This window comes from Zingiber officinale, chromosome 1A (genome assembly GCF_018446385.1).
Source record: "Zingiber officinale cultivar Zhangliang chromosome 1A, Zo_v1.1, whole genome shotgun sequence".
NCBI lineage: Eukaryota > Viridiplantae > Streptophyta > Magnoliopsida > Zingiberales > Zingiberaceae > Zingiber > Zingiber officinale.
In genome coordinates this window covers 126,711,621-126,723,653 of record NC_055987.1, presented here as the reverse complement: position 1 = coordinate 126,723,653, position 12,033 = coordinate 126,711,621, and the positions used below count along the sequence as shown (strand labels likewise).

The following is a 12,033-nucleotide window of genomic DNA, read 5'->3' as shown; positions in this document are numbered from 1 at the left end:
ACTGTCTGCAATTAATATTAACGGCAAAAGATGAAAAAAAAAAAGAGAGCCATTATTTTTTATTTTTTAATTAATAAAACATTATCTCATTTTTTTATTTAAACAGACTGTTAGTTTAACATTTAAAACTATTATATATTATATTAATTTTGACCAAAAATATCACAGATTTATTCAAAACTACTTAGGCTACGTTTGGTTGGGTGTAATGTAATCTAACTTGTAATGTAATCAAATTTGTAATGTAATGTAATATAATCTTGATTACATTACTACGTTTGGTAATGTAATGTATGTAATCTTTGATTACAAAGGTGATTACATTCTTTTGTTTGGTGTTCATTATTTTTTATAAGGAATGTAATTCATATTATTATAAAATGATAAAAATATCCTGTGACCTCTATCGGCGGTCGCCACACCTCTGCTAGAATTTGTGGCAGGCGGCGGCCGGCGACCGGCGACGACCGGCGGCGGCCGACGACGAAGGTCGGCTACCGGTGGCGGGCGGCGATCGACAACAGACTAGGGGTATATTCGGCATTTAAACTTTGGTGAAACAATGACCTCGTAATGTAATCGGATTACATAGCATTTGCTTTGTAATCCAAATTACAAATCTTCACTACCTTTTGTAATCCAGATTACATTACATTACAACTTTTAAATCAAACCAAACAAAATAATCGACTTTGTAATGTAATCTGGATTACATTACAATGTAGATTACAGGCTACCAAAGGTATGGTATGGCAACTCTATTTAAAACTGATATAAATAATTTTAATTAAAATTACTTTAATAATTTTATTATAATATTATTAAAGTAAATTTAATTATATTAAAATAAATTTTAATTAAGTTTTTTTTTAAAAAAAAGAATATTTATAGCATTAATTCAATTTCACTTTTTTTCCAAAAATTATTAAATAAAATATTAAAAATAAAAAATAAAACGAAATATTATTTTAATATTTTTAGAATTAAAAACACTTTTCTTAACTGATAAAAAAAATAAAAAGTACAAAAATCAAAAGAATATTCTTTTCTTTTAAAAGTCAAAATAACGCTTTAATATATTTTTATTCTGAAAATATTCTTACTAAATCAATTCGATTTAATTAAAATATTATATATCTAAAGAGAGTACATTTATATAAATTTTAATATTTAAAATCATGTTTAAATTGTAGATGTGTATACAAGTCAATCCAAGTGATGGGGTCTAAATTGAACTACTATGTTAAAACGATTGTTCACACGAATTTAATTTGTTGAAATGTTATCGGGCTTTCAGTTTAAATTTATTTAAAGATTTTATATTTTAAATTAATTAATAGTTAAAATAAATATATTTATAAAATTTCTTTCTTTATTTATTTAACAAATTAATAAAAAAATTATTGTTGAATATTATTCTATTGTTTACTAATATTCCCAAAGTAAATTCATATATATTTAAATTTATCCATTTAGTTAATTATTTAATTAATTTAACATAAACAAACTCAACACCAAATCCACGTTCAATTCATATACAACCCTACTAACAACATATGAATTTTAATTGTATTTTTTTAATATTAGGTGCCATGGCGAAGAAAGGGTAGGGATGCCTGCCTTCTGTCGATCGATAGCAAGTTAGCTTGGGAGCCAAAGAGGTAAAGAAGCCTCCTTCACCTCATTGATTGCCTTTGCCATCAAACACTTCTAGCCCACTAGCCCACCGGTCAGTTGTCTTCCGGCCAGAACAATTCATCCTAACCATATGCACCCAACCATAGGTATGGTTCATTTGGCTTATAAGATGCAATCACTCTTGATCGAATCTGCCCAAACAATCGGGCGCGACTTGCTCGGTCTCACAATATAATCAGATTGATAGACACACTTTCCCTACAAGACTTGCTCAAAGAGTCGCTTTGATTGACCTACTCCTGACCTTATACACTAATCATCCTAACCATATGCACTTTCCCTACAACAATTCATACTAGCCATATGCACCCAACCATAGGCATGGTTCATTTGGCTTATCGGATGCGATCACTCTTGATCGAAACTGTCCAACCAGTTGCACACGACTTGCTTGGTCTCACGACATGATTAGATTGATCGACACACTTTCCCTACAAGATTTGCTCAAAGAGTCACTTTGATTATTGACCTACTGCTGACCTTATACACTAATAACCTAAAAATTGAAAAGACAAACTCTGAAGAGATAACAGAGACTGCAACTTGTATTTTAGGTTTATGATAAGTTCAATAGAGTGACAGGAGCAACATCACAGTTCTCATTTCACACCTGACCAATTCTTTTCTATATGCCAATTTAATTTTCTTTCAGAACAAAATACAAACAGAGTTGTCATGTTCTAGAGATGTAAAAAAGCACATGCATTCTCTATTTTTCTAAGTGGAACAAATGTAAATTCAGTTGAAACACTAGACATAGAGCAAATAGTAGGCAAAATGGTTGAATCTATGAACAAGGGCACATCAGCCACACCTGTTCTGACTAAATAATGATAAAGAGAGCTGTTTTCCCCCCTCCCGATCTGATACACACCCCCTCTTCTTCTCCCTCTCTCCCTGCCAAATGACGCATGTACCCCCTCCTCTTTTTTTTCCTTTTTTTTTTAATTTCATTTAATTTTTATTTAGTTTTAATTTTTAATTAATTTTGTTTTAAAATAACTCTCAGTATATTTTAAATTTTCTTTTTTAATTAATTTAATTTATTATTTTTTATCAATACTTATTTTTTCAGTTTTATATAAATTTTATTTAGTTTTTATTTTTTAATTAATTTAATTTATTAATTTATTTAGTTTTATTTTTTAATTAATTTTGTTTATTATTTTTCATTAATACTTATATTTTTAAAATTTTATTTAAGTTTTATTTTTAATTAATTTTATTTATTATTTTTTTAATATTTATTTCTTTAATCAATTTTATTTATTATTATTGTTATCAAATTTTTTTAATTTTATATAATTTTTAAATTACTCCTTTCCTTAAAATTACCTTCCTAATTTGACACTTAAATTATCCTCATCCATCCCTCCCTCCAATCATTGACATGGTTGGAGGATGGGTAATTTAAATAGGATGAGAGATTCTGACATGTGTTATGTGTCAATGGTTGGAGGGAGGGATAATTTAAAGGAAGAGAAGATTATGACATGTGTCAATAGTTGGATGAGGGATAATTTAAGTATCAAATTAGAAAGATAATTTACAGGAAAAGAGTAATTTAAAAATTATATAAAATAAAAAATTTTAAAAAATTTGATAATAATAATAATAAACAAAATTAATTAAAGAAATAAAACTAAATAAATATTAAAAAATAATAAATAAAACTTAAATAAAATTTAAAAAATATAAGTATTAATGAAAAATAATAAACAAAATTAATTAAAAAATAAAACTAAATAAATTAATAAATATATATAAGTATTAATGAAAAATAATAAATAAAATTGATTAAAAAATTAAAATTAAATAGAAATTTAAAAATATATAAGTATGAATGAAAAAATTAATAAATTAAATTAAATTTAAAAATAAAACTAAAAAAATTAAAAAAAAATCAAAAAAGACAGAGGGGCAGAATAGACATTTAAAGGGGAGAGAGAGAGGGGGGAGGGGAGGTGCGCGTGTCAGGGGAGGGGGGAAAAGCAATTTACAATGACAAATCGATCAAAGCAATCAACTTTAGCAGAAACAATAATTTGAATAATCAAAAATCACAAGAACAAACACGATCTTGTAGTATCGATCAGATGAACAGGCAAAAAAAATGCAAACTTTGAGAAGTAAAGTTACAAATTAATCATCCAACATTGAATTCACAAATAACAAAATGATCCTGAAAACAAGGATGTCCTGGTTATTGGTCTGTAGAAAATCAACTAAACATAAGAGCATAATGGAGTAAAAAAGATGAATTTTTTCCGCTTGATACTTAGAATTTCTAGCGAGCACCGGAACCGTTACTGCTTACTCACCTTGGGCCTTCTGGTAGACGTAGGTGAGGCCGCACTTGCCGCAGTAGTGGCGGTCAAAGTGGTTGGCCATGAAGGTGCCGGCGCCGCACTCGGCGTTGGGGCACTCCTTGCGGAGCCTGGTGACCTTTCCAGTCGAATCGTCGACTTTGTAGAACTGCAGCACAGCGAGCTTCACTTTCTTCTTCTTGTGCTTAATCTTCTTGGGCTTGGTGTAGGTCTTCTTCTTGCGCTTCTTGGCGCCGCCGCGGAGCCGGAGGACGAGGTGAAGGGTGGACTCCTTCTGGATGTTGTAGTCGGCGAGAGTGCGGCCGTCCTCGAGCTGCTTCCCAGCGAAGATAAGGCGCTGCTGGTCCGGGGGAATCCCTTCCTTGTCCTGGATCTTTGCCTTAACGTTGTCGATGGTGTCCGACGACTCCACCTCGAGAGTGATCGTCTTCCCCGTGAGGGTCTTCACGAAGATCTGCATTTTCACGTCGGAGTGTGCACCCGGCGCCGCCGCTGCTTGGGTAACGGCTAGGGTTTCTTCAGAAAGGCGAAGAAGAACGATTATATACGTTGGTACACGGTTTGCTACTCCGCCGGATTCATGTACACTAAACTGAACTCGTAAATCACGACCGTATAAATATAATTAACGGCAATCAATGACATAATGTAAAGTGTTCCTGCGGTATATTTTATTTGATCGGCATCTAAGAGTGGAATTTTGTAAATAAACACAAACATTTATTAATTTTGCAGCCCAAAACTAGATTTGATGGGCTTGATCCATCTACTTAAAACCCTTGAAACATTTGTTAATTTTGGGATTGAATTGGACCTTAATTTTCTCTAATAAAGTTACATCTAATTATTTTTCATGATTAATCGCATGCACTAATTAATTAATCAATTAACAGAACACACACAAAAGAAAGGTTCCATTCATATGAATGAAAGAGAAATGTTTTGAATTATTCATAATTAAGACACCAAAAGTCACCATTGCATTGATCATCTAGTTGCCCTCACCACTTCATTTTGTCATAAATCATAAAAATTGTATGCATTGATTCAAATTAAAGACCGAAAACAAAATAGAAAACAAAAAAAAAATGAGAAAAATGTAATTTAAAAAAAAAACTCTCTAAACTCTTCTTGCTTCTTTCTCAATCCAATTTTGCATTAATATTAATTAATTAACCATATATATAGATAGTAGTTCAAAAATTATTTGAATTGCACGTTATGTCGATGAGAATGTAATCATTTGGTGATGAAGAAAAGTAAGTGTTGGAACATTTTCACTTAGCCTTTTCCCTTTTGCTCACACATAAATATTAATTAAGAGTCAATATTAGACAACATTGCCATCATGCATCAAAGTTAGCAACTTTATTTCTTATTCCTCTAGCTCACTCAATTGAAACATACACATAATTAAATTAATTGCAATCTTTATCACGAAAGGAAAGTCCATCCAAAAGCTTCTCAAAGGCATGACCCAAAATCATACAATATTTCAATTTTGCCTTGCACAATAGTGATACTTGAAAGTGATATAAGCTAGTGTGAGGTTTAATATATTTATTTAATTATTTTTTATTTTGAAAAAGGAAAAGTATTCTTGGATGATTATGATTTCTTTATTCTCTTGTGCATGCTTGCCTTTAGAAGATATTGTGTCTTGCAAAGGGACAAGTGTGTTGTTTTTCATGCAAATAACATGCAAGGTGTTATGATTTTTAAGCTTGTGGTTTAAAGTAATATTAAAATTATTGGAAAATGGAAGGTGTAAATAGTCAAAAACAAATCTTCTCAAGATCTTTCGCAACAAGGAAAAGTAAGGACATTAGTTTTATATTAATAGATGCTTTATTGGCACTTGCAAATTGCCATGAAATAAAATTTTTAAATCAATTATGAGACTTTAGCCCTTTTCATTTGTCCCCTTAAAGTTTAAAAAAAAAAGAATAATAATTTGTTATATGGTTTTGGTGCCTATAAAGGGGTGAAATGGCGAGGTTAGGATTTTTTTTTTGTATTTATATAGAAGCTGCAATGGCCTGGGAAGGGCCAGTTAGAGATTTTTGGAATTTATGGGAGGTATTTGAATATCCAGTTGTTAAAGTGGCGTTCCAAGTCGTGACATAGGCCTTTACTTATATCGTGACTGCGGCTGCGGCTGAAATTCTACGGTAGGCAGTCTGTATTCCCATTTTACACGTGGCGTGGCGGCGAAGAACGAACGGATGGCGGGCCCCACAGCTACGCGGATCGCACGAGTGTCCGCGGAGTGGACCGCATCCAGCTGTCGCGACGGCGAAGCTGCCGGCTCGCGGCGGCGACGGCGGCCGGAGGGGACTCAGGCAGTCAGCCGTCCGCCGGACGCCGATGCGATGGAGCGTCGGTAGCGCAACCGCCCCCACCTACCTAATTCTCTCGTCCTCTCTCCCTTTGCGGGGCCCGGTGGGTTCCACGCGTCGGGTACGTAAAAACGTACGTGGGAAATTCCCAGAGCGGGGACATTTTCATACCACCCCTCGTATTATTTTTTTTTAAATATCATATAAGTAAATTAAAATCGATGCATCTCGATGCCCTTGAAATATAATTCATAGGATTTCAATCACTTGAATGTGAAAAATGACATATGATATTTATTATTCGGAATGAAAAGTAATGGTGCAAGTTTAAGTGATCATTTATCGTGGGTGATTACTTTCAATTATTACATGTGAGAAATCATGTTGTTAAAAGGTCCTTTTCTCGTATTTCTTTTTAATTTTATATTTTATTTTGCGAAAAAAATCACACTCTATTACTTAATATTATCTACGCTATCAATGGTGACATTTTTTAAAAACAACCTTGTTCAATTTTATATATCACAGAAAATTTTAATAATAATAATAATTTTAGTAAACCTCATTAGACAAATAAGTTCCTCTAACTTGAAGACAAAAGGAAAGGTAAAAACCCTAGAATTCTTATCCTTCGTTTGCAAGTAACAACAATAAAAGCTAACTTACCGACTACAAATTGTTTAAGCCATAATCACAACACATTAACAACCCCTTAGAGCCAATATTATCGTTTCACAAGCAACTCAAATATAATAATTGAACATTTTAAGAATACATATATCACAATAGAAACAAAGTTAATCGGGATGTAGACGCGATGGAGCTTAAAGTTATGCTAATTTCTATTTGAAGGCCTATGTTAGCGTGAAAGTCATCTTCAATCGTCACATTTTAATCACAATCAACTAGCACACGAGGTTAGAAGATCGAAGTCAAAGTCATAATACAACAATATCGAAATCAATGAAGATACAAGGCATTACAAGTCGAAACCATTTCAACAATGCACGTGAAAGATATCAAATTTCTCATTTCGAAAGTAAACTTTTAATCTAACTCTTAATTTATAAATTTTAATTATAAAAAAATAAGCTAACCATTAATTTGACATTCCCACTTTCTTTAATCTATCTATGTGCAATTTAATTTGTTTTATTGTGATTATTACATTAATTAATCGATTAATTATAATGAAGGACGTGATAATTAAATATTACAAGATGCGCATTATTCGTCGTTAATTTAATTTAGTTTCTCATCAATCATTAAGATTTAATTAATTAATTGTACATATCATTATTGAAACCATGTGAAGGCTGCCCAATTGTGAAATAATTAAAAGATTATGTGCCGACGATGCTAATTAACCACAAATTAATTTTATGATTTCAACCGAGATTATGATTAATCAGCTATGAACCAATTAATAGTTGTCATTTCGGCCGCATTTTAAAATATAGCATGGCTTCCGAATTATTAAATTAATTAGAATATTTATTTTAATATTTTACAAATATTAAAAAAAACTAAATGGAGGAGGAAGAACCAAAAAAAAGCCGCATGTGAAGATAAATTTAAAACAAAATAAAATAAAATTATGGTCTTCGTTTACCTGAATTGTGTATGGGATTTTAATAAATACGCGGCATTATTTTATTTATGTGATGAATATTGAATATGAAGGTGATGGGAAAGGATAAGATATCTTGATATTAATTTATACAAAGACTAGCTACATGTGAACTAGTTTTGGTCTCATGCGCATACATATATATATATATATATATATATATATATAAATTTGCTATAAACTATTTAGGATAAACAGAAAGATAGAAAATCGGAATATTTGATTTTCTACTATATGGTTTAATTCAGTTTCTGAATTATCATCCGTATGTTTTATTATTTTATTAGGTCCTCATTTAGAAAGGGGTGCTCAAAACAAATCATTAACGTTTGAGATTAATTAATTACAAAGATGGGCAATACCATTATATATATATATATTGCATGTATGATGAGATCAAACTTGTTAAATAATGTAATATGATTATATTTTGTATTTTAGAATATATGAATGTTTGTGTAATGAGATTATATTTTGTATAATATTTTTGGACAAGTAGTGTGATTTTTTATGAGTGCTGTTGTATTTTGTAAATGTTATTTGAATTTAATATATTGTCTGTACATATTAAAATAGAAAGTAAAAGTGTATTAGGTTCACGGGTCAAATTATTCACGGTTACTATTTTTCCTAAATTAGTAATGAAAATAAAATTCCATCGTCAAAATTTACCCATGAAAAATATAGCGACAACTCATGTCTTTTTTATTATTTTTTTTAAACGAAGAAAAAAAAGATATTTTTTTTTAAACGAAGAAAAATATCTTTTTCGTAATGGTCTTTCTGATTTATTTTCCTATAAATAATAATGAGATTGATCATATGAAACTACCATAAATACATTTAAAATAGGTATAAAATTTTTTAGAAATACAACTTATATAAAAGTATAAAATAATATTTAAAAAATAAATATTAAAGTAGGGTGATAATTATGTAAAATAATAAATTTATTAAGGTAAAAAATATGATGATAATTATGTAAAATGATAAATTTAATAAGGATATAAATATTAATTTTTAATTTTATACCCTAGAAAAACGTAAAAGAAAAAATCATTAAAATTTTACTTTTAATTTTATAGTAAAAGTTACGGCTTAGCTGAAATAGAAATGGGAGATATTCATAAATATTTAAAAATATTTTTAAGTAGCTAGAATTTAAGAAACGTTTATGTTCTATTTTACCAGAAGTTTTTTTATATTTTATTCACGTGCGTCTATCTTTTGGACCTGACTCGAGATCAGACCCGAATATGAAATACACATGGTTCAACCTCATTCTCCTTCTCTCAATCCCAACCACTTGGATTGAGACTCCTTCCTTCCACTTCCTCTTCATCTTCCTCTTCCTCTTCCTCCTATTTCAACTTGCCTTCCTCCCCTTTCTTCTTCTCCAATTCCCCATTGCAAATGGGCAGGCACTCCTGCTGCCACAAGCAGAAGCTGCGCAAGGGCCTCTGGTCGCCGGAGGAGGACGAAAAGCTACTCAGGCACATCGCCAACTACGGCCATGGCTGCTGGAGCTCCATCCCCAAACAAGCAGGTATATAGCATAACGGTCAGGCCAACTTAGCTAGCTAGATACTCCCTTCCTTCAGTGCCAATGCGAGAGTTTATCTCAAAAGGTTCCGACTTTCAGGCCTCCAGCGGTGCGGGAAGAGCTGCCGGCTCCGGTGGATCAACTACCTGAGGCCCGACCTCAAGCGCGGCTCCTTCTCGGAGCAGGAGGAGGCGCTCATCGTCGAGATGCACGCGGCGCTGGGCAACAGGTTTGATTTCGATGAGAATTTGCCTCGCCGTTAAGGGCATTGCTGCCGGTCGGATTTTTGGTCGACTCATGATCGGGGGGAAATTGCGTGGGTGCGCAGGTGGTCGCAGATCGCGTCGCGGCTGCCGGGGCGGACGGACAACGAGATCAAGAACTTCTGGAACTCCTGCGTCAAGAAGAAGCTGAGGCAGCGGGGCATCGACTCCGGCACCCACCGGCCGCTCGCGCAGAGCGAGCCCGCCGCCGAGCTCAGACCGGCCTCGGAGACCTCTTCGTCGCCGTTGGAAGCCACCTTCTTGGACCAATTCATCGCCGACCAAATGAATTGGCAGCAGCAGCAACTGCCGCCTCCGCCGCCGCCGCCATTTTGCTGCAATTCTCTCTGGCTCAACCAAATCAATCCCGATCAGCAGCTTTCCGCCGGAATTCAGCACAGTGCCGACGCAGTTCACTCCAGCAACAGCAGCGACCAGAGCAGCAGCTCCTTCTTCGAGAATGGACTCCTCCTCCCTTTGCCTCAACTACCTCCGCCACCGCCGCCGCAGCCGCAGCAGCTCGAGGCAGAGGAACTCAAGTACTGGTTCGAGTGCCTCGAGACCTCCTTCCTCGGCAGTCCACCCCTGCATTCCGACATCAAGCTCGAAACCAAGCCCACCTTCAGCGATCTTCTCGATCATCCTTGCCACCATGGCCAGAAGCAGCAGCAAGAGCAGCAGTCCTTTGACATTTACAGTAAGCTTCTGCAGCACAACAGATCAGATTGAAGAAGAAACACGAACAGAGCAGAGCAGAGCTGCTGCTGCTACTACGACTACTGCTGTAATTTTCCAAATTTTTTTTACAGGTTTGTAATTGTCGATGATTTTTGCTGGTGTGTATAGGCATCGAAAAAAGATTGCAGAATAAAGTTTGTCTCGAATTTTAGGGTTTGTTAATTGGAATTAGTGTCGGCGATTGCTCATTTGGTGCCTCCGTGAACTGTTCTATCTCAACTCGAGCTGCTTTGAGCCACAATCTCTGAGCGATTTCCAATTCCATGGATGTGAACGGTGAACCTCCTTAATGCAACAGTTGGCACCTTTTTTTATTCTTTTCATGCGGAATTCTTTTTGTTTTTGTATGTTGTTTTTGTTTTTGTGTTTTTGTTTCTGAACTCTCTCTGATTCATTCAGACATTCTCAGTAGTTGGTGATCTTGTCCCAACGAGGAAAGTTGGAAAGTTGGGAATAAGGTGGCTACTAATAGGATGAAGATTTTAATTTTATAAAATAAAATTAAATTAGGAAAGGAGTATCTGACGTTAATCTTCCGGCGCTCAAATCAGAATCAGGAAGAAAAAATGAATAATCAAGAAATATATAGATTTTTTTCCTCATATCTGTCTTATCTTTTTATACTTTTCTTCGTGATCGTTCATCTATCCTTATTTAATGATATTAATTATCAGAGGAAAACTTCTTTGTATTATCTTCCATGCATTAATAATAGATGAAGTGTTCTTCTTTATCTTGACTTCTTCATAATTAATGATAAACAGAGTGTTTTCTTTTGTTTTATCATCTCTTCCTGTATAATGTCATTCCTTATGCCGGACGGATGGTCCGAGCGACTCATTTTCTTGCCGATCGAAACGACTGGTTACGAGTTCGTCCCTTCGACCGACTGGTCCATGATGACCATTTGTCTGCCCAATCGAATGATCCGCTCGACCACTCTACTGGGATAACTAGACGACCATCTTTGACCGAGACTCTTTTCGTAAGTTCTAGTGTTGACCGCCTTAATTTTGATCTATACCATACCACTTGACCCATGACAAATGGAGTTTTTTTTATCACCGCATCAGTTGACATGATCGAATTTCTTTTAGGAGCACAAGAAAGCTAGCATTGACTTGTGAACGACTATGAACATACATGGCAATCTACATAGGGCTAAATTAGCTGAAATGAACTGATAACACAATCCAGTCAAATTAACTAAACTATCGAAATGATTGGTTAAACTAGATTTTATTTGTTTCATGAGGTTGGCTTAAGCTTGCTTAGTTTAAATACCGTCGAACTCTTTAAGTTTATTTGATTATTAAAATTTTTATATTTTAAATTTATTTGATTTAAAAGTTTAATTTATTTATTTATCATGTAGATAAGAGTCGTACGTAAATATTATTTATAAATATTTTTTATAAATATTGACAAGTTGAATACATATATTTTATTTAATTAAACGAACATATATAAATCTTTATCAAGTCGAATACCAAAC

The 12,033-nt window shown here is 33.7% G+C and overlaps 2 protein-coding genes across 2 annotated transcripts; one reads left to right on the top strand and one right to left on the bottom strand.

Moving 5' to 3' along the window:
• Positions 1-3,795: 3,795 nt before the first annotated feature.
• Positions 3,796-4,541, bottom strand: LOC122009733 (ubiquitin-40S ribosomal protein S27a-like). The gene has a single exon (XM_042566015.1). The coding sequence runs from the start codon at positions 4,483-4,485 to the stop codon at positions 4,012-4,014; it is 474 nt and encodes a 157-aa protein (XP_042421949.1). The 5' UTR covers positions 4,486-4,541; the 3' UTR covers positions 3,796-4,011.
• Positions 4,542-9,297: 4,756 nt separating this feature from the next.
• On the top strand, positions 9,298-10,694 carry LOC122009724 (transcription factor MYB86-like). The gene is made up of 3 exons (XM_042566005.1): positions 9,298-9,540; positions 9,637-9,766; positions 9,866-10,694. The coding sequence occupies exons 1-3, from the start codon at positions 9,408-9,410 to the stop codon at positions 10,527-10,529; spliced, it is 927 nt and encodes a 308-aa protein (XP_042421939.1). The 5' UTR covers positions 9,298-9,407; the 3' UTR covers positions 10,530-10,694.
• Positions 10,695-12,033: the final 1,339 nt, after the last annotated feature.

Bases quoted from the DNA above. Each gene is read 5' to 3' on its own strand.
- LOC122009733 (XM_042566015.1), bottom strand. From the start codon at position 4,485: ATGCAGATCTTCGTGAAGACCCTCACGGGGAAGACGATCACTCTCGAG.
- LOC122009724 (XM_042566005.1), top strand. From the start codon at position 9,408: ATGGGCAGGCACTCCTGCTGCCACAAGCAGAAGCTGCGCAAGGGCCTC. The intron at 9,541-9,636 runs GTATATAGCATA...TCCGACTTTCAG, and splicing joins CTCCATCCCCAAACAAGCAG to GCCTCCAGCGGTGCGGGAAG. The intron at 9,767-9,865 runs GTTTGATTTCGA...GTGGGTGCGCAG, and splicing joins CACGCGGCGCTGGGCAACAG to GTGGTCGCAGATCGCGTCGC.